General features: G+C 47.7%; 1 protein-coding gene across 1 annotated transcript; it reads right to left on the bottom strand.

Moving 5' to 3' along the window:
• Positions 1 to 445: 445 nt before the first annotated feature.
• Positions 446 to 22,380, bottom strand: CFAP92 (cilia and flagella associated protein 92 (putative)). The gene is made up of 10 exons (XM_054387234.1): positions 22,329 to 22,380; positions 21,907 to 22,200; positions 20,997 to 21,193; positions 19,541 to 19,748; positions 8,304 to 8,393; positions 6,076 to 6,260; positions 4,297 to 5,168; positions 2,179 to 2,382; positions 1,025 to 1,217; positions 446 to 610 (listed from the first exon to the last, which is right to left on the bottom strand). The coding sequence occupies exons 1-10, from the start codon at positions 22,378 to 22,380 to the stop codon at positions 446 to 448; spliced, it is 2,460 nt and encodes an 819-aa protein (XP_054243209.1).
• Between the last annotated feature and the right edge of the window lie 670 nt (positions 22,381 to 23,050).

Genomic DNA, 23,050 nt, shown 5'->3' with positions numbered 1-23,050 from the left:
GGGCTACAAGAAATCTGGGGAGGGACATTTGAGGTTGTCAGGTAGTGGTAAGACTGGGGGGGAAATGGATCCAAGTTAGAGGAGGAGAAATTTAGATTAGATGTTAGGAAGAAGTTCTTCCCCATGAGGGTGAGACCCTGGAACAGGTTGCCCAGGGAGGTGGTGGAAGCCTCATCCCTGGAAGTTCTCAAGGCCAGGCTGGACGTGGCTCTGGGCAGCCTGCTACAGTGTGAGGTGTCCCTGCCCGTGGCAGGGGGGTTGGAACTGGCTGATTCTTGAGGCCCCTTCCAGCCCTGACAATTCTGTGTTATTCTATGTTATGTTACTCATTTGCCAAGCAGTTTTTGTGTACGTGGATCTCCTCAGTAAAGCTCTTTGCACACCAACTCCCTTCCCTGATGGCAGAACAGCACAAGCCTTGGGACCCTATGTCAGAGCTTTGTGATCAGTTAATTTTAGCAGGCCCATTACCAGTCCGTGGGGCTGTTGCTCCAAAGAACTCAGGTGGCTTCTTGTACAGGTCAAAATCAATGTGTCTCTGGTCCCAGCCCCATCTCTCCCGTGGCAGCATGGCCTCCTTGTTCGCACGCACAGCATTCTCCTGCCGCTCCTAAAGGAAAAGTGAATCCACTTCAGAAGCCAGGCCACAACTACTGGGGAGCAGTCACAGCAAATCAGTTGGCCAGAGTCTCAGGTAGTGACCTACCAACTGCCTTCTCAGGGTCTTACAAATCCAGACCCCACAAGACTACCTCTCTTTCTGAGCAGCCTTTCAATCTGTCGTGCTTGGCACACAGATCCATGCTGCGAGCAAAACGCTGAGCAGAGACTCACAGAACTACAGACCACAGAATCATTTCAGTTGGAAAAGCCCTTGAAGCTCAGCCAGCCCAACCATTCTCTAGCTCTACCAATGCTTTCAAGGCCCCTGAGTCATTGTTGCAGAAGAAGGAGGAGGTCTTATTTAGGGAGATGACGTTTCACCACTCTGAGCCTTGGCTCTCACGTATCACTACCTACTCACTGGAATATAGTTTCTCCCAGAAGCTCTTTTGTCTCTTGTTCCTTTCTCCTCCTGCATGCACACTTCACTGACATTGTCACATGTTAAAGGAACTCCATACTGGTGACTGAAGGCTGTGATCATCTTGGCTGAGGGCAGCAAATCTCCACGAATTACACCTCTCAGGCTTTTACTCTGACACAGGGAGGAGAGCCTACAAGCAGACATCACCACTGGATTAGTTTACAGACCCTTTACTGCAATCCAATCACTACAGCTGCTACTGCTGTGGAACACCCACACAACCTTCTGGAAATGTCTGTGAAGTTCAGCTCAGCTCATGGATGCTGGCATTTAGCAGAGATAAAGAAGTTCAGCAGTTTAATAAACCTGCTAGGAACATACTGCTCACAGAGATGTTCAGGCCCCTCAGCATCTTCATAGCCTCCACTGGACTCTCTCCAGTAGTTCCCTGTCTCTCTTGAACTGAGGAACCCAGAACTGGACCACTGGGTCCAGATGTGGCCTCACTGGGGAGGAGCAGAGGGGAGGAGAACCTCTCTCGACCTGCTGGCCACACTTTTCTTGGAGTGCAGGAGACCATTCTTGGCTGCAAGAGCACATTGCTGGCTCATGGGAAACTTGTCCACCAGCAGCCCCAGGTCCTTCTCCATGGAGCTGCTTCCCAGCAGGTCACCCCTCACCTGTACTGGTGCAGGGGGCTGTTTCTCCCCAGGTGAAGGACTCTACACTTGCCCTTCTTGAACTTCATGAGGTTCCCCTCTGCCCAGATCTCACTCAATGGCAGCATATCCTGGAGGGCTTTCAGCCACTCCTCCCAGCTTTGTATCATCAGCAAACTTGCTGAGGGTTCCCTGTGTGCCTTCATCCAGGTCACTGATGAAGATGTTGGACAGACTGGATTCAGTCCTGAAGAACATCACAAGCTACAGCACTGATACACCTCTCTTTATCACCCCTGCCCAAACTAAAGGTGGGCTCAGGGACACTGGGCATGGCCAGCAAACCATGCTCTCTGTTTTACCACATCCCATCTGAAACCTGGGTTGAGGCCCACAGACTGCTTTCCCCAGGGACAAGCTATCCTAGAATATTATTTCTTGCACTCTGCTGAAACTTGCTTTCTTAACATCTTGGGTAAGGGCAAGTCCTACCTGGACAAGGCTTGGAAAGACTCTGGAGGAATCCTCCCTCTGATATAGGTGACATAGGGCTGGGGCTGCTTGGCCAGATCAGAAAGGGGCTGGCAGAGGAGGAAATGGTAAAAGATAGCTTCCAGGTCTACATAGAGGCGCTGAGGGAAAGACAGGCCTGAGTTATACAGGACTTCCAGTTGTCCATCCTGGTGTCTGTGAGCCCTGGAACAAAGCACCCCAATGACAAGGGGGACACAAGCAGGCTGTAGCTCAGCTGCCCTCAGATCTGCACTACAGTTACTCTCTCAAATGAAACTGCTTTGGTTTTGTCTTTTAGTTGGAACCTCTTCATATAGAATCAGAATGGTTTGGGTTGGAAGGGACCTCTGAAGGTCATCCAGTCCAACCCTCTCTGCACTCAGCAGGGACATCCTCAACTAGATCAGGTTGCCCAGAGCCCTCTCCAGCCTCACCTTGAATATCTCCAGGGACAGGGCCTCAAATACCTCTCTGGGCAACCTGTTCCAGTGCTCCACCACCCTCATAGTAAAGAACTTGTTCCTCACATCCAATCTCAATCTGCTCTGCTCTAGTTTGAAGCCATTGCCCCTGGTCCTGTCCCTGCAGGCCTTTGCAAACAGTCTCTCTGCAGCCTTCTTGTAGCCCCCTTCAGGTACTGCCAGGCTGTGATTAGATCTTCCCAGAGCCTTCTCTTCTGCAAGCTGAACATCCCCAGCTCCCTCAGCCTGTCCTCAGAGCAGAGCTGCTCCAACCCCCTGAGCATTTTTGTGTCCCTCCTCTGGACCTCTCCATCAGCTCCATGTCCTTCCTGTATTGAGGGCTCCAGACCTGGACACAGTACTCCAGGTGAAGTTTTACCAGAGCAGGGTGGCAGAATCCCCTCCCTGGATCTGCTGGCAGCACATCTTTTAATGCAGCCCAGGATGTGATTTGCCTTCCTTGCTGCAAGCTCACACTGCCTGCTCCTGTCCAGCTTCTCCCCCACCAGCACCCCCAAGTCCTTTTCCCCAGGGCTGCTTTCCATCCCCTCCTCCCCCAGCCTGTATTGACAGTGAGGATTGTTCCAGCCCAGGCTCAGAACCCTGCACTTGCTCTTGTGGAACCTCATGAGGTTCACCTGCGCACCACCTCTGCAGCCTGTCCAGGTCCCTCTGGATGCCATCCAGTCCCTCTGGTGACACTCAGCTTGGTGCCATCTGCACACTTGCTGATGGTGCATTCAGTCTCACTGTCTGTGTCCTTGATAAAAATATCAAAGAGCACAGGTTCCACCACAGACCCCTAAAGGACACCACTGTCACTGCCCTCCCTCTGGGCTTCAAGCCATTGAGCACCACCCTCTGGATGTGACCATCCAGCCAATTCCTTATCCACTGAACCCATCAAATCTGTATCTCTCCAACTTGGCCAGCAGGATGTTGTGGGGGACTGTGTCAAACACCTGGCAGAAGTCCAGAGAGATCACATCCACAGGGCATCCCTTATCTACTGACAGTCACTTTGTCATTGAAAGTGTTCTGGAAAAAAAGTGTTGGACAAAACCACAAAGCAAATATCAAGTCCTTGGGAAATAACTGCCTGGCAGATGCCTATTTTTTTTAAGCTGGATGGTAAACATTTGGAAGGAAGCTTACCTCAGTTTCATGCTCCAGTGCTGGGAAAACATACCAATTATTTTTAAGCTGGAAATTTGAGGGAAACATTCAACTTTGAATTTGTCACATTTTCCCCTACATTCAAGGGAAGGACCATCCTGAATTCCAGCTTCCTCAAGGCAATTAGTTTTGGGTTAGATCCCATTAAGTATGTTTTGTTATTTCGAACGGGCAGATTATGATTCCAGTAGCTCAACAACAACAAGAAGAAGTAGTCCATATTGCCATCCTTCTCATTTTAACTTTACATGGATGATCTAGAGTGTGATGTGACAAAGGTGAGAAGATTATGCCCCAAGGGAAGCAGCCACAACCACTAAACCCACCCAGAAAGCATCAGCAATGCACATGACCACAGATCTTTGTACAGACAGGGATGGCTGGGGGGAGAGGGGCATAAATTAAACTAAATTCTCTGGATCTAAGAAAATAACTGGTGAAAACCCTCAACCTCTCTTACCTTTCAAAGTGTCTGTCCCATATTCTCTTGATTGCTTTGTCTTTTAATCCCTCCAAGACAAAGAGATGAGTTTCTCCATCCAGCAAGTGAAACCCAGTGACAATATCCATCTCTGAAACCTTCTCAGGTGTGCTTTGCAGTCTTAAAGCAGCACAATCCAGCGTTATGGAGTGCGGAAGAGAGCAGTGCGGCTGCAGGGCTTCAGCATTGGTTGCAGAAATGTCTTCCACCAAATCATGGGATAAAGATGATTTATTGTAGTCAAAAATGTAGATGATATAACCATATGGAGCATCAGCCATCTCTGCAGACATCCTCAAGGGCACAGCTATTTCCACTCTTACTTTCAAAAGCGAGCCTGATTCCAGGTAATGTGCCATCAGGAGGGAGGGAGAACCACTCACTGACCCTCCTCTTTTGTGGCTCCTGTCCTTGCTGAAAGCAGCTGTGTCTGGAGGTGAGCAGTTAAGGATGGGAGCCCTGATATTCAAGTACTTTTGACCCTCCAATAAATCAGTTAGACTGACGTTAGCCACCCCGTGTGGATGCCACACTTCCTTCTTCCTACAAGAACTACTCACTGTGGGCTTGCAAACAAGGGAGCTGCCCTCCCCCACATTTCCATCAGCTTCACTCTCCTCAAGCAAAGAGGGCTTCTTTCTGCTCTGGTCCATCTTCCTATCCCGGTCATGAACTTCAATCTCCAAAGGTGGACCTACAAGGTACCTCTGTAACTCCCCAGGCTGCATTGTGCCTGTCAGAAGCACATTGACATCATTAAAGTAGACATGAGTTCCATGGGCTTGTCCCTGAGTCTGGTGAGGTGGGAAGTGGTGAAATTTGTATTTGCAGTAGATGGGAGCACACACTCTCTAAAGGAAAAAAAAAATGCAAAACAGACATTTGCAACATTCACTTTTTTTTTTTTTCACCTTTTTAATTTTGACCTCACAGAGCAATCATCTCTTACCAGATGAATTATTGAGGCTGGAAGAGACCTCTGAGATCATCCAGCCCAGCCTATGACCTAACACCACCACATCCACCAGAGCATGGCACTGAGTGCCACAGAGAGCTAGCTACCAGGGTGCTGAAGGGATTGCAGCACTGCCCTGTGAGGACAGGCTGAGAGCCCTGGGGCTGTCCAGTCTGGAGAGGAAACGACTGAGAGGGGATTTAATAAATGTTTATCAATATCTGAGGGCTGGGGGACAAGAGGCAGGGGACAGGCTCTGCTCAGTTGCACCCTGTGATAGGACAAGGAGCAATGGATGGAAACTCCAGCCCAGGAGGTTGCACCTCAACATAAGGAGGAACTTCTGCACTGTGAGGGTCCCAGAGCCCTGGAACAGGCTGCCCAGAGAGGTTGTGGAGTCTCCTTCTCTGGAGACTTTCAAGACCCATCTGGATGTGTTCCTGTGTGACCTGTGCTGGATTCTATGGTCCTGCTCTGGCAGGGGGGGTTGGACTCGATGATCTTCAAAGGTCCCTTCCAACCCCTAACCTCCTGTGAGCTGTGATCCTGTGATCCAATCTTCCCTTAAACACCTCCAGGGACAGTGACTCTGCCACCCACCAAACCCTCAGTCAAAGCAGGACCACCCAGGGTAGGCTACCCAGGAATGCATCCAAACAAGTCTTGAAAGTCTCCAGAGAAGGAGACTCCACAACCTTTCTGGGCAAAAATGGAAAGTCATTTTTAAAACCAGGCCTCTATTTTAAGCAAAGCTACTTGAGGGTAAGAAGGAAATTCCTTCAGGAAGGGGTGGTATGTGTTACCTGCAGCACTTCTATGGGTACAGGTGTGTTTGGGAGGTGGGTAGCTGACTTGATCCTTATGACCAGTGGATTCAAATCATGCCTTTGTCTTTCAGACATAAGAGGTGCTTCCACAGTGAAAGTCATGTAAGCATCTAGAATCTCAGGACTGTCTTCTGCCAGACGAGTGACCACTGCTCTTTCACCTTTTTAAACACACAAGGTTACACATTGTTATACAAACAATCCCACTAAGACACCCAAAGCTGATGCAATTAATTGCAAGACCTCCAATTAACTTTGATAGACTCACAGAATGGTAGGAGTTGGAAGGGACCTCTGGAGATCAAACCCCCTGGTAAAGCAGGATTACCTAGGGCAGGTCACACAGGACCACATCCAGACAGGTCTTGAAAGTCTCTAGAGAAGGAGACTCCACAACTTCTCTGGGCAGCCTGCTCCAGGGCTCTGGCACTCTTACAGTAAAGAAGTTTTTCCTCATTTGTATTAAAACAAACCAAAATGATAGATTTAGCTGCTTCAAATGTTATTTGTCTTTTACAATAGGAATAGTCCCCAAAGCAGTGTCAGAACCCCCACTTGGGAGAAGTGCTGAAAGCATGGATGTTGAGGAGTCCTCCTGGTGGCCTTTCAGGATTTAAAGGGGGGGATCAGAAAGTTAGGGACAGACTTTTGAGGAGGGCCTGCTGTGATAGGACAAGAGGTGATGGCTTAAACTAAAAAGAGGGAGATTTAGGCTAGAAAGAAGGAGGAATCTGTGATTCTATGATTCTAGAAAGAAGGAGGAAACTTTTCAAACTGAGGGTGGTGAGACAGTGGCCAAGGTTGCCCAAAGAGGTGGGAGATACTTCATCCCTGGAATCATTCCAGGTCAGGGTGTTTGGGCTCTGAGTAAGCTGATGCAACTGAAGATTTCCCTGCAGGGGGATTGGACTAGATCAGCTCTAAAGGTCCCTTCCACCCCAAACCATTCTATGATTCTAAACTGATTCCCTTTTAAAGCTGCAAATAAAGTTTGCATAAATACAAGACTTAAAGCAGTTCAGAGATTTTCATCCAAATTAAAACTCTCCATTAAAGGTAACCAAGCACCTTTAAACAAACTGGCTTCTCTGCAAGCAGCTTTGCCACATCCCTAGGGTCAGCAGCTGAGTTCCATGCTGCATGGCATATTCCTGTCTGTGTGAATGGAACTCACTACACCCCAAAATGGGACAACAGATTAATAGTAAGTGTCACTCAGACACAAACAAGAAGTTACACTCAGAAAACTACAAAAAAACCCCACTCTACTCTGACCATAGCCCTCTTTCAACCCATTCTAAACCACACAGGACATGAGAACTTAGGAGCACATGATGATGATGATGGAGTACAAGGCAGATTAATTTTTGACATCCTGCCCTTCAGAGCACTCAGAACTTTGAACATGTGTCAGCCTACCCCAAATCCTGACTCTGCCTTGACCAGACAGCTTTTATCCAGAATGTGATCCCCATTCCCTGGGGATCTTTCAAACCAGTTTCCACCAGGCACAGGCAATTCAGAGGAGTGGTTTGAGAGCAGTCTGGAGAGGGGTGTCAGTTGATGACAAACTCCCCAGGAGCCAGCAATGGTCCCTGGCAGCCCAGCAGGCAGCAGTGTGCTGAGCTGCATCCAGAGCAGGGAGAGCAGCAGCACAGGGAGGGGATTCTGCCCCTCTGCTCTGCTCTGCTCAGACCCCACCTGCAGCACTGCATCCAGTTCTGGTGCCCTCAGCACAAGAAGGGCACCAAACTGTTGGAGCAGGTCCAGAAGAGGCTGTGAAGATGATCAGAGGGCTGGAGAACCTCCTCTATGGGGACAGGCTGAGAGCCTGGAGAAGAGAAGACTCCACAGAAAACTTGAAGTGGCCTTCCAGTACCTGAAGGGGACTACAGGAGAGCTGGGGAGGGACTTTTGACAAGGGCTTGTAGTGACAGGATGAAGGGCAATGGCTTTGAGCTAGAAGAGGGCAGATTTAGACTGGAGATTAGGAAGCAGTTCTGTCCAGTGAGGATGGTAAGACACTGGAACAGGTTGCCCAGGGAGCCTGTGGATGCTGTCTCTCTGCAGGTGTTCAAGGCCAGGCTGGATGAAGCCTTGGGCAAGCTGGTCTAATGGAAGACATCCCCATGGCAGGGGTGTTGGAGCCAGATGATCTTTAAGGTCCCTTCCAACCCAAACCATTCTATGAAACAGAGTATTACCTGCCAGGAGAGGCATGACATCCAGCTGCAGTGAGGCAGTGACAGAGCTCTTTGCCATAGAGTTTCTTTTAAGGTCAGAACGGTTTCTACCTGTTGGTGGAAGGCAGGACTGGACTGAATAGGAAGGAGGAAACATTTTCTTGCAATTAATCAAGACAGTAAAATTTAATGCAGCAGATGGCATCATTCAGTCTCAACCTTCTATATATTATATATGCTTTAGCAGTGGAAATAGAAATGGACTGTAAACTACAAATTCAAACCTGGCCTCTAGTGGAGAAAGCAATGAAGGTGGCGTGGACAAAAAAAGGCTTGATCATTTCACAGTTGCAATAGTTGTGTTAGCTCCAACATGACACTTTAACCCTTTCACAAAAGTCATCATTTGCACACCCAGATTGCTTGCCAACATCCATCCCTTCACCCCTGGAACACTCAATGAGGTGGTAGAAAAGGACCATCATCATCCTTGTTTTGTACTACTTAGCAAGTTTTGTTAGCTGCTGAAGAAACACAGAAAGCTCATGGCAGAACCACAGCTAAAGTACAGATCCCTAAATTCTTTTTTTCTTTTAACCTTGAATTTGTTAGGGAAAAAAAATAAAGAAAAAGAAAAAAAAAAGGTGGGGGGTGGAAATGAAAAAAAAAAGGAGAAGCTAAACAGAATTCCCTCTCTCCATTTTCAAATCTAGTGCAGAGCTCCATGCAGAACTTACCACCCATGCTGGCTGTTTTGCCTCTTTCAGACCTTCCACTTTTCACATTATCTGCTTCCTTCTTTGCTTCATCCAAACCCCATTTTTCAAATAGTTCACTTCCAAAAACATGAAAAAGATATGAAGATCATAGAATCATTGAATTGTCAGGGTTGGAAGGGAGCTCAAGGCTCAGCCAGTTCCAACCCCCCTGCCATGGGCAGGGACACCTCACACTCCAGCAGGTTGCTCACAGCCACATCCAGCCTGGATGCAAAAACCTCCAGGGATGAGGCTTCCACCACCTCCCTGGGCAACCTGTTCCAGTCTCTCACCACCCTCATGGGGAAGAATTTCTTCCTCACATCCAATCTGAATCTACCTACTTGTAGTTTTGTTCCATTCCCCCCAGTCCTATCACTCCCTGACACCCTCAAAAGTCCCTCCCCAGCTTTCTTGTAGCCCACGTCAGATACTGCAAGGCCACAAGAAGGTCTCCTGGGAGCCTTCTCTTCTCCAGACTGAACAGCCCCCACTGTCTCTGTCTCCAGAGCAGAGCAGCTCCAGCCCTCTGCTCATCCTCCTGGCCCTTCTCTGGACACATTCCAGCACCTCCAGATCCTTCTTGTAACAGAGGCTCCAGAACTGGATGCATTTTAAAAATATGGGAAATAAAAAATTTGGTCCCTGCCATGCAAATGATTCCACCAACAGAAGATTTTGATTTTTCAAATGAAATCTAAAAGAGTTTGACCAGAATGGTGGTTGAATCCTCATCCCTGGAGGAACTTCCAAGGGGCAGAGATGTGGTACTGAGTGCCATGGTTTAGCCCCAGACTTTGTAGAGTTGGAGAATGGTTGGACTTGATCTTGAAGGTATTTTCCAACCAAAATAATGCTATGATTTATTTTCATACTCAGAAATCCAATGCAGAAGGCAATAGCTCAGTTACCACAAGCTGTAATATGATAAGCATGAGGAGGAGGAGTCCAATTAGTCTCCAAACTGGGAACTGAGGACTGATAAAACCAGAACAGGCAGCAAAGCAAGACTTAATGCAAGGTGATGTAACAAGAGTTTGATCAGAAATCAAAGATGGGTTTGCATTTAAATGCAAATTCATCTCTTCACCTCTGTTTTTCACACATGAACATTTCCCACTGGAAGGGCAACAGTGTTACCTTATTTTCTGTAAGTAATCTGGCCTGGGTGAATGTGACCAAGCTGCTTCTCCCTTCACATCAGCTTCTGCTCCTGAATTGAAACAGGGGTTACATTTGTTAGTTAGACAGCACAAAGACTAATAAAACACATCTGCAAATCACAGAATCACTAAGGCTGGAAAACACCTCTGAGATAATCAAGTCCAAACTTCTACCCAACACTTACATGACCACTAAACCACAGCCCCAGGTGCCATGGCCACAGGTTTCTTGAACTCCTCCAGGGATGGGGACTCCACCACCTACCTGGGCAGCCTGTTCCAATCCCTGACCTCTCTTTCAGGAAAGAATATTTTCCTAATTTCATAGAATCATGGAATCAGTCAGGGTTGGAAGGGATCACAAGGATCATCCAGTTCCAACCCCCCTGCCACGGCCAGGGACACCTCACACTACATCAGGCTGCCCAGAGCCTCATCCAGCCTGGCCTTAAACACCTCCAGGGATGGGGCCTCAACCACCTCCCTGCACAACCCATTCCAGGCTCTCACCACTCTCATGGGGAAGAACTTCTTCCTCACATCCAGCCTGAATCTCCCCACTTCCAGCTTTGTTCCATTCCCCCCAGTCCTGTCACTCCCTGACACCCTAAAAAGTTCCTCCCCAATTTTTTTGTAGCCCCCTTCAGATACTGCAAGGTCACAAGAAGGTCTCCTTGGAGCCTTCTCCTCTCCAGACTGAACAGCCCCAACTCTCTCAGTCTCTCCTCAGAGCAGAGCAGCTCCAGCCCTCTGATCATTCTGTGGCCATTCTCTGGACACCTTCCAGCATGTCCAGATCCTTCTTGTAACAGAGGCTCCAGAACTGGATGCAGTACTCCAGGTGGGGTCTCACCAGAGGGGGAGAATTGCCTCCCTTGACCTGCTGGAACCTAAACATCCCCTGGCACAATTGCTCTTGTCCTGTCATAAATTCCTTGGGACAGGAGGCCAACACTGGCCTCACTCCAATCTCCTTTCAGGTAGCTGTAGAGAGCAATGTGGTCTCCTCTCAGTCTCCTCTTCTTCACGCTAAATAATCCCAGCTCCCTCAGCCTCTCCTCATTAAGACCTGCTCTCCAATAGATCTAGGAAAACATGGTGAGAAGTCTTATTTTCATTTGTAACTCAACACCATGATTCATTTGATCATCATTTCAGTGTCAAGGTTGAGTTTGAAAAGTCTAAACAACACAACACAAAATACTTTTTGAGGGGCTTGGAGAGATCATGTGGAGAAACGAAAACATTCTGAAGTCACACTTTATTTCCTAGCAAAATAAGTTCCATGGTGATTATCATGCAGCAATTGAAAACAAGATTAGGAAATAACAAGTAATTAAAATGAGGTTAGAATATTTTTCTAACCATATTTTGGTACTGTTGAGTGTCCTGCCTGTACTTAAGTAGGTGCTGATGTCAAGAACATAGCTGAAAGACTGAATACACAAGAAATAAGATATTATTTTGCTTATTTATTTTCATTAACTGTTCCAATTGCTGTTCTAGTGAATGCTCACTCAAAAAAGGGTAACATTACCTATGTTCAGATCTCTTACACAGTGTGTAGAAGAGCCTAAATGTTCAGTCAGTGCTTCACATAAGCTAGAATGATGGCATTCTACAACTACCAGCCCTCAAATGGCATTTAATGACAGAAAAAACCCACTCTGCAGTCACAAATTAAGGTGTTAATTACTCTAGCACTTAGCTTCACACTGTACCTGCCTTAATTATAGTGAGATGTAGGTCTTAATTACAGTGGGATTAGAGCAAGTCTACATTGTATGAACAGAAAGGGGACCTTGCACTTAGAATCCTAGAATCATTCAGGCTGGAAAAGACCTTCAAGGTCAAGTTTAGCTGTACCCAGCTAAAGTGACCACTGAACTACATCCTGAAGAGCAACACCTACTCTTGAACACCTCCAGAGACAGTGACTCTGCCACCAGGCAGCCTCTTCCAATGCCTGACAACCCCTGCAAGAAAGAAATTATTCCTAATATCCAACCTAAACCTCCCCTGGCAGAATTTCAGGCCATTTCCACTTGTTCCGTCACCTGATCCTAGAGAGAAGAGACAGACCCCACCTGGCTCCAATCTTCTTTCAGGGAGTTGTAGAGAGCAATGAGCTCTCCCCTCAGCCTCTGCTTCTCCAGACTAAACAACCCCAGCTCCCTGCTCCTCGTGACACCCTCCAAACCCCTCACCAGCTTCATTGCTCTTCTCTGGACACCCTCCAGTACCTCAACATCTCGAGCAGTTGAGCATGTTCCATGCAGCAGAGAACATAATTTGTCATTATCTAGGTGTAAGCAAAGATGGAGCAATGCAATGCATGTTTTTAACCTGGCTATGCAGTGGACACTGAGGAAGTGCAGCAACTTTCCTGTTTTACAGAGCACAAGGCTGGTGCACCCAATAGTGCACATGGTTTTCCCAAGTCAATGGAAAGACATAAAAGAGATCATAGAATCAGAGCACGATCTGGGATGGAAGGGACCTCCAAAACTCATCCAGTCCAACCCCCTGCAGTCAGCAGGGACATCCCCAACTAGATCAGGTTGCCCAGAGCTCTGTTGAGCCTCACCTTGAAGATCTCCAGGCATGGGGCCTCAACCACCTCCCTGGGCAACCTGTTCCAGTGTTCCACCACCCTCCTGGTGCAGAACTTGTTCCTCACATCCTATCTCAATCTGCTCTGCTCTAGTTTGAAGCCATTGCCCCTCCTCCTGTCACTGCAATGAACAGTCTCTCCCCATCCTTCTTGCAGCCCCCTTCAGGTGGGCTGCTATTAGGTCTCCCCAGAGCCTCCTCTTCTCCAGGCTGAACACCCCCAGCTCCCTCAGCCTGTCCTTGTAGCAGAGGTGCTCCAATCCCCTGATATTTTCATGGCCCTCCTCTGGACCTGCTCCATCAGCTCCATTTCCTTCCTATATTGAGGGCTCCAGACCTGGGCTCAGCATCACACACACAGAATCACACAGAGTCAACCAGGTTGGAAGAGACCTGATCATCAAGTCCAACTGATCACCCAACCCTAACTAATAAAACAAACCATGGCCTCATTCAGTCTTTCCTAAAACACCTCCAGGGACCTTCATCACTTCCCTGGGCACCCCATTCCAAAGGGCAATCTCTCTGTCTGTGAAGAACTTCTTCCTAAGATTGAGCCTAAACTTACCCCTGGTGCAGCTTGAGACTGTGTCCTCTTGCTCTGTTGCTGCATGCCTGGGAGAAGAGCCCAGCCCCCACCTGGCTACAACCTCCCTTCAGGTAGTTGTAGACAGCAATGAGGTCTCCCCTGAGCCTCCTCCAGGTACTCCAGGTGAGATCATCAGGACATTCCTGTCTTCCTTATCACAGGATGGGTTAACACGTAGGCAATGCTGGCACTTGTCCCTTCAGCTCAACTGGAAGTCGTTGTTCCTCTCCTTTATCTCCTTGAACACGCCTCTACCTTGTCAGGCTTCACAGTTTGGTCCATCCAGCCTCTCTGGGCCCATCACTAGATGGCACTACAACCAAAATACAGATGTGTCCTACCAGCCTCATTACCCCAGGAATTCATCTACTGCTTCCATGGTGGATGTCATTCATCCAGAGGAAAAAAAAAGGGAGGGAGAATATATAGAAGCACCCAAAGCTGGTGACACAGTGCTCCCCAACATAAGGTGAGCATCCCTGCAGAAGATGCCAGTATTGGGGGAAATTACATTATTATCTGCTGCATCCTCAGGCCCTTACTCTAGTAACAAGGTTTCCCTTTGGCTCACTCTATCCAAATATTTAGCCAGTCCCTTTTTGTTTGTAGACCTAACAAAACCACAGCCATAACACAGTGGAAGCATCCAGCTGTTAGCTTTGTTTTCGCCTTAAAAAGTTGGGGTTGTTCAGTCTGGAGAAGAGAAGGCTCCCAAGAGACCTTATTGAGGTCTTCCAGTATCTGAAGGGGGCTACAAGAAAGCTGGGGAGGGACTTTTTAGGGTGTCAGGTAGTGATAAGACTGGGGGGAATGGATCCAAGCTAGAGAAGGGGAGATTTAGATTAGACCTTAGGAAGAAGTTCTTCCCCATGAGGGTGGTGAGAGACTGGAACAGGCTGCCCAGGGAGGTGGTGGAAGCCTCACAGTCACAGTATATCAGAGGTTGGAAGGGACCTCAAGAGATCATCAGGTCCAACATGCCTGGAAGTTTTCAAGGCCAGGCTGGATGTGGCTCTAGGCAACCTGACCTAGTGGAAAGTGTCCCTGCCTGTCACAGGGCATTTGGAACCGGATGATCCTTGAGGTCCCTTCCAACCCTGACAATTCTGTGATTCTGTGTAAAAATCTAAAATTCAGGCAAAATCAAACAAAGAAAAACAAACATTTTGTTTGCATTCTCCTGCAGTCAAAATAGAGAGTTTCATAATGATGGCTTTCCATTGGCACAGCTGTGGTTCACAGAAGCATTTTATGAACACAACCTTTAAATCTCAAGAGGCTAAACTCAGGAATTTTCCAGCTAAAAGGTTTGTGCTGCTTGAATTGAGCCCTTTGGTAGCTCAGCTGATGATGAAACATGTTTTGCAATGCTCCTCTGACCCAGGCAACATATTGTGTCCATTGTGTTGCTCAATGAAAGGATATTTTTCAAAGTTAGCTTTTGTTCTTCCTGCCCAATGCAGGTCTTGGTGTCATTTCTGACAAAGTATCCAAGCAGCAATCCTGGTGTGGCAAAAGAGTTACTGAAGTTCTCCTAGAGAGTCCTGTAACGTTCATTGTTATGAAATCCTTTTGCTTTCTCAACTCTAACACTTGCTGGAAAGCAGCCCAGTAGAGAAAGCCCTGGGGGTGCTGATCCACAGCCAGCTGAAGGTGAGCCAGCAGTGTGCTCAGGTGGCCAAGGCAAACAGCATCCTGGCCTCTATCAGCAGTTGTGTGGTCAGCAGGCCAGGGCGCTGATTGTCCCCCTGTACTTGGCAGGGGTGAGGCCACACCTCAAACACGAGGTTCAGTTTTGGTGCCCCCACTCCATGAAGGACATAGAGATGCTGGAGTGGGTCCACAGAGGGCAAGAGAGCTAGGGAAGGGTCTGGAGAACAGGGCTGGTGAGGAGCTCCTGAGGGACCTGGGGGTGTTTAGTCTGCAGAAGAGGAGGCTGAGGGGAGATCTCATTGCTCTCTGCACCTCCCTGAAACGAGGTTGGACAAAAGGCAATGGTCTCAAGTTGCACCAGGGGAGGCTTAGGTTGGACATTAGAAGAAACTTCTTCCCTGAAAGGGCTCTCAAACACTGAAGCAGGCTCCCTAGGGAGGTGGTTGAATCCCCATCCCTGAAGGTGTTTCAGAGAGGCAGAGATGTGGTGCTGAGGGACATAGCTTAGCACTGGCCTTGGCAGAGTTAGAGAATGGCTGGACACAATGATCTTAAAGACCTTTTCCAAACAAAATGCTTCTGTGGTTCTATGTCAAATATTCTCTCTATTGTGGAGATTGAAAATTGGAGTTAAAAAATGTTTCCACTAACCTTGGTAGCCCAGCTGGAAAGCTGAGGACATAATTTATGAGCATTACTTATTCATTTTTTGTCTTCAGGTCTTACATTTCCATTCATTTGCTCTGGACTGGAGTTGCTGTTGGGAATTCTCAACTCCCATGATCTCCAGTCAGGCACTGTAATCTGCTACTAAGTGCTTTCAGCAGAGCATTCTACTCAGTCCAGCAGTCCCAGATGCCCAGAAATCCCAGCTTCCAGGCCAATGGGCTTGCACAAGGGCCCAGAAAGGACAAAGAGAGCTAGCAGCAGGGTTCACAGGATCACAGCATGTCAGGGGTTGGAAGAGAGCCAAAGAGGTCATCGAGTCCAACCCCCCTGCCAGAGCAGGACCATACAATCCAGCTCAGGTCACACAGGAACACATCCAGACAGGCCTGGAAAGTCCCCAGAGAAGGAGACTCCACAACCTCTCTGGGCAGCCTTGTGACCCTTACAGTAAAGAACTTCCCCCTTGTGTTGAGGTGGAACCTCCTGTGCTGCAGCTTACATCCATTGCTCCCTGTCCTGTCACAGGGAACAAGTGAGCAGAGGCTGTCCCCTCCCTCCTGACCCCCAGCCCTCAGATATTTATAAACATTTATTAAATCCCCTCTCAGTCTTCTCTTCCCCAGACTAAACAGCCCCAGGGCTCTCAGCCTCTCCTCCCCAGGCAGTGCTCCAGTCCCCTGATCATCCTCATAGTCCTCCACTGGACCCTCTCCAGCAGGTCCCTGTTGTTCCTAAATTGGGGAGCCCAAAACTGAAGGCAGTACTCAAGATGAGGTCTCAGCAGGGCAGAGTAGAGGGGGAGGAGAACCTCCCTGGACCTGCTGGGTTTCAGAGGATGTGGCTCCACACACGGTGCCATGGTCCAGAACATGACACAAGGCCAGGTTTTGTTGTTACTTGTGGCAATACTGCAGCAGGTTCTCAGGCAGGAGAAGGCAAGGCCAGATTACAGAGCTGCACACAGGTGTCATGAATAAACTTCCCTGTGAACTAGCAGTTCAAAGGAAAGGTGGCATTTATGTTCTACTCATGGCTTGAGATGTTAAGGCTGTCACAAACAGCAGAAAACCCCAATGCTTTTCTAGCATCCCTGTGAGCCAGCTAAATCTCTTTTCTATCCCAATCCTACTTCAAAGCTGTTAAAAACTTGTTCTAACTACCTTCCTCTCAGTTTTCCTTCAACTCCTTGCTCCCTCAGTAGATTCTTCAGTCCTGTTTCAGCTTGCCCATTACTCCAGGTGCCACTGCACTCTCCCTCCCTTTTCACCCATAAGCCAGTTCCAGCTCCCACACTGTTATACCTTCAGCAGGAAAGGTTGAAGACTTCTCCTGGGCCTTGGATTCCTTTGGTGCTTTGATTTCTGTGCGGCTGGGTCGTGGCTGATTTTCTTCAAATAGCTTTCTTTGTAACAGCACTGTGTGTCCTACTTCGTCTATCAAGAGAAAAAATAACATTTAAATCAAATAAATTCCTGGTTTAGACTTCATTGCTTAGTCTGGTTGGGACATTCAAATTCTGAGTGATGATTTTCCCATGGTACTCCTTCCCCTTTTCCTAGTATCTATTAGAAACCACTCTTAAGACTTCAATTCTGTTTGTCTGGGGATGAAAATCATCAGAGTTACTGAGATTTACCTCAAACTCCCCAGAAGAATCTAGCATGAAATGTTCTCTGGGTGTACTGCACAACAACACATCCTCAGAGGCAGTGAGCTGAGGGGAGTTCACCATGCAGACTCCTCTGAAAACATGGAACTTTAGGAGGGAAAGCTTTCAAAGCTCTGTCCTGCTTTTCTCCTGTGGCTAAAAGGAGAAACTACTGAACTACAAACAAGCCTCCATTCCTCAACAGCAACTACTCAGGTGCTCAACTTACTTTAAAGAGCAAAACCAAATGCTGTCAGAGATTTGGGGGGGCTAAAGGAATGCTGCTTCCAAAGGCATGTAGGGGTAATGGCTTCAAACTGGAAGAAACTGGATTTAGATTCGACATTAGTAAGAAATTGTTCCCCAAGAGGGTGGTGAGGCACTGAAACAGGTTGCCCAGAGAAGCTGTGGAGGCTTCAAGCCTGGAAGTGTTCCAGCCTAGGTTGGATGGGACTCTGAGCAAGCTGGTCTCACAGGAGGTGTCTCTGCCCATGGCAGGGGTTTGGAACTGGATGATCTTTAAGGTCCCTTTCAACCCAAACCATTCTATGATTTCCACCAATTACAAAGCTGACAAACCCCACCATATCTGAGCAAACATTTATTAGTATCAGTCCAATCAGAAGAAACAAATCCTGTATTAATGAGCATTTGAAGTCTGATAGCCTTACCAAATTTCTATCCACTGATACACAAGAGAGGGAATCATTACAGTTTTTTACTAACAAATTCTGCATATTTTAACAGTAAAATTAACAGTAGTATCAGGACATGAGGGACATGGTTTAGTGGTGACTTGAACAGTGCTGGGTTAATGGTTGCACACGATGATCTTAAAGGCCTCTTCCAACCAAAATGATTCTGTGCTTCTGTGGCATCAGAGCAAAGCATACCACACTTCCTTTAGGTTTCACCTCATGCTTAGTTCTTTAGTATTTATTAAGGACCAAGATGTCTGTAAGAGCCCTAATGAGGTCTCTCTCCTCTAATTAAATTCAACCTTCAAGCTAGTGCAGACAAAACATAGGGATAAGTTCAAGTTACAGGATTGTGAGAGACAAGAATGGTGTCCAGTTCTGGAGCCCCTATTACAAGACAGATCTGGAGGTGCTGGAACGTGTCCAGAGAAGGGCCATGAGGATGAGCAGAGGATAGACTGAGAGAGTTGGGGTTGTGCAGTCTGGAGAAGAGAAGGCTCCCAGGAGACCTTCTTGTAGCCTTCCAGTATCTGAAGGAGGCTACAAGAAAGCTGGGGAGGGACTTTTGAGGGTGTCAGGGAGTGACAGGACTGGGGGGAATGGAGTAAAACTAGAGGAGGGAAGATTTAGATTAGACCTTAGGAAGAAGTTTTTCACCATGAGGGTGGTGAGACACTGGAACAGGTTGCCCAGGGAGGTGGTTGAGGCCTCATCCCTGGAAGTTTTCAAGGCCAGGCTGGATGTGGCTGTGAGCAACCTGATCTAGTGTGAGGTGTCCCTGTCCATGGCAGGGGGGTTAGAACTGGATGAGCCTTGAGGTCCTTCCCAACCCTGACAATTCTATAATTCTGTGATATAAGCCTTAACAGTGCAGTTTGAGAGGCTGTAGTACATTTATTAACAAAAACCTACAGCAGTTCTATTTTAGCCCAAATCCTCTGTATTCCTAAGCCAAGCTGTGGTCTCAGTCTGGCCTAACTGCCTTGCTCATGAATATTAAGTGAAGAATCCAAATGGTCTGAATGTGTGCCACGGATTAAATAATTTGCTTTAAGTAATCTACTTAAGCTTTGTATTTGACAGGACAGGTCTCTCAGTCCCCTGTGAAGAAGGGGGAGAAGATGAAACAGAAAGACCCACAAGATTACAATGTGGCTGCACAAGTGTCACTTCTTCTCAGGACACCAAAAAGAAACCCCTATCTTTGAAAAATCAATACATTGATAACATTATTACCCAACAGCCCCAGATAACTTGCTAGCTTTCCAAGGTTCAGATTATAGGCCTGATTATATTTTCCTGCTAGCCAAATTTTCAGGAACTGGTTCAAGCAGTCATTAAAGCAGCAACAAGTACGAATTATTTTAGTGGGAACAACATAGGAACATCAAATGATCTCAACCATTTCTCAGTGGGTGCAGTCATAACATTGAGATATGTTTTATAAAGTGTCTGCATCAGACTTACCAACAGCCTCTGCATCTCCTTCTAGTGAAGAAATGATGTTTGTTTTGCTCTGCCTTGATTTTAAAGAAGCTTTGCCCTCGGTAGCCCAGATTCTTAGAATTATTTTGTGATCTCTCAGTTTTATTAGATATTCATTAGTGACACGGATATCAATGCTGTGCTTCCATGAAAGCCACATCTTCTCATTTTCAAACCATGGTCTAATAGTCTATTAAAACAAAAAATTAAAATTTTGACAGGAGCTGAGCAGTACTGAACAACTTCTACAGGAGCTGAGCAGTACTGAACAACTTCTACTTGCGCTCTGACCACTCACCTCTGCTCTTCACATGTACATTTCTTCCTTCTCCAGCTTCTCCTGGGTCTTACATGACACTCTTTGTCTTAATACAATAAAATATGCATCACAGAATCATAGAATGTTAGTCGTTGGAAAGGACCTCTAGAGATCATTTAGCTCAGTACATTTAAAGAAACAGTGCTGTCTAGAGCAGGAACCGGTCCTGCTCTGGCAGGGTGGTTGGACTTGAAGATTTCCAGAGGTCCTTTCCAACCCCTAACATCCTGTGATCCTGTGATCTAGTCCAACCCCTCTGCCAAAGCAGGATCACCTAGGGCAGACCACACAGGAATGCATCCAAATGGGTTTTGAAAGTCTCCACAACCTCTCTGGGCAGCCTGTTTCAGTGCTCTGCCACCCTCACTGTCTTTAACCACAACTTTTACCTTTTCTTCCCCAATTCTCAACCCTATGAGGGATAGGACTATGACAAGAGGCAGTGGGCACAAACTGGAACCTAGGAGGTTCTACTTGAACATAAGGAGAAACTTCTTCACTTGGAGGGTGCCCTAGCACTGGAGCAGGCTGCCCAGAGAGGTTGTGGAGTCTCCTTCTCTGGAGAGATTCCAAACCCACCTGAACGTTGTGATCCTGGGCATGCTGCTGCAGGTGATCCTGCTTTAGTGGGAGGTGGGAGGGCTGTGGAATAGATGATCCCCAGAGGTCCCTTCCAACCCCCACCATGCTGGGTTTTCATGTGATTCTATGGGTGCACAGAAAGCAAGTGGCTGTGTAGCACTCAAGTGCCAAGTGAGGTTAAACCACAACATTGCCTTCAAATTATTACATTATTATTGTGATACCTGAAAGATAAAAGCTCTAATCCCAAGTGAAGTGATAATCTAGAGGAAAATAAAATAACTCTAAGATCCATCAGCCTCCTCCTATGAAAGGTAAGAAGTTACTGCTGGTCTGGACTAGCAGAGCTAGTTCTATCTAGAGAGTTCTATCTAGCTAGAGAGTTCTATCCTTGATACTTGCTCTACATCTGTGTGAGCAGATAAGGTCTAAGCAGCTGTTAAAATGATATGCAACTACATTACTTTGTGTCCTAAAGCATTCTCCCACCTTTTTCATATGACATTTTGGATTATTTTGTTTTATTGTCTCTTTTACCTTGGAGTTAGAGTGTGTACGTAGCTTTGCAACCAGCCCAACCAACACCAAATCCAGTTTTCTAGGCAGAGGGTCATCTGGTAGGAGGAAGTACTCCATGTGATAGCAACGTTGTGTTTTTGGACGTGTTCCCAAATTACTCGCTTGAGTTCTCTTTCCTGGCATGTCAGGGTGATTGGATGTCTCCTGCCTCTCTCCTAGGGAGAATATTAGAATGATTTGGAAGCATTAAATGTTAGCAAAGATGACCATTGCAGCAGGAGTTAATGTGCTCTACAGTGATCAAATGGTGACAGCAGAAAAACTGACTGAACATGAAACTCTAATCCCAGTGCCCAGATGTGTAGTTCTCACCCAGGTTAAACTGCTGGAATGGTCCGTAAAGTTCCCAGAACTCCCTCCTTCATCCCCTCTTCCTGTAGCATGACATCCAGTGACTGCAGTTCTCAAGGCATCCATGTCCTGTTACCCAGAGAACTCCCACAAAGCAGAGCTCTGCGCTGCTCAGGGGAAGGCTGAGGGCACCTGCTGCTGCCATGCCCTTTACACACCTTTACATCACAGGACAATCATACCTCATCTGTTGAATTACTGCTACCCTCTCCCACACCTTTAAACAACCCCAAAGCATAATTAGCCTAATTGAATGTATAACCTAAACCACCCTTACATTCATTATTAGGCAGCAGCCGATTACCAAGCACCAGCTAAGATCACAGACTTGAATACTCTCGTCAGGACAGGGGACTAGTGGCCCAATGACAAAAGGCTCCCATGTGCTACTGCCACTTTATTGAGCCACTGACCCAGGAAAATTCAAATCATCTAAACCACCTTTTCTAACATCATCTCCTTAAGACTCTGCCACACAAAAGAAGGGCTCTTAGGACAACTTGTGTCAGGTACCTACCCGCTGGCTTGGCCAGGACAGCAAGTGAGACTGTGAAGGTGCAGGTCACGAGATGGAAGCCATCCTGCTCCATGGAATGTTTTTCAGACAGGAGGAACTTGACACTTTTAGCCTCTGAGATCAGATGTCCACTCTCTCCCAGTGCCACGAGCTTTTCAGTTTCCAAAGCACTTTTAGAGGGGATTGTGTTCAAACCTGTCATCTCATTTTCATCTTGCTCCTCCACCTCCTCTTCACTCACTGCGCTTAAGTTGTTCTGCTTTTGCTCTGCCATCTTGACTTGCAGGAGGAAGGCTACAGAACAAGACCAACAGCCTTATTTAGGTAGTGCTGAAACAAAAGCCCTTACTAGAACCAAAGCAGGAGCACAGCACGAGGAGGTCCAAAACAGCAGAGGAAAGCTGCATTCGGAAGGAGTTTACCTCGGGGAGGCGGAGGCCCACGCCGCACCGCGGTCGGGGTGAGCTCAGGCATGGTTCTGGCAGGGCTGCAGGCCCCAGCAGAGGGCGCAACGGCCGCAACCGCCTCAAGGGCAGTCTGGCGGTTGCCCAGGCCCCGCGGCTCCCCCGCAGCGCGGCCCAGGCTTGCCTGCCGGCCTTCGCTACCAGAAAGCGGCGAAGCTCACACCTCGCTCCGCAGGGCTCCCCACAGCCGGGGCTGCCCAGAGCTCTTACAGCCGGCTCCACGTTTGGGTTGGAAGAGACCTTTAAGAGCTGATGATCTGAAGTCCAACCATAAAAGCAGCACCGCATCAGCAGGGCTCTGAAACTCCCTCCTCCTGGAAAGGCGACTCCAGCACTGCCCTGGGCAGCCCGGTCCAGGCCTTGACAACCCTTTTGGGGAAGAAATTGTTCCTCAGGTCCAACCTAAACCTCTCTTGGTGAAGCCTGAGGCAGCTTTGTCTTGTCCTATTGTTTGTTATGTGGGAGAAGAGATCAACCCCCACCTGGCTCCTTTCAGGGAGTTGTAGACAGCAATGAGGTCTCCCCTGCAGCCTCTTTTCTCCAGACTAATCAGCCCCAGGTGCCTCAGCTGCTCCTCAGCAGCCCTGTTCTCCAGACCCTTCACCAGCTTTGTTGCCCACAGAATCAGTCAGGGTTGGAAGGGACCACAAGGCTCATCCAGTTCCAACCACCCTGCCATG

Source organism: Indicator indicator, chromosome 15 (assembly GCF_027791375.1).
Source record: "Indicator indicator isolate 239-I01 chromosome 15, UM_Iind_1.1, whole genome shotgun sequence".
In the NCBI taxonomy this organism is placed as follows: domain Eukaryota; kingdom Metazoa; phylum Chordata; class Aves; order Piciformes; family Indicatoridae; genus Indicator; species Indicator indicator.
The sequence above is the reverse complement of the archived record's forward strand: the minus strand, read 5'-3'. Positions and strand labels throughout refer to the sequence as shown.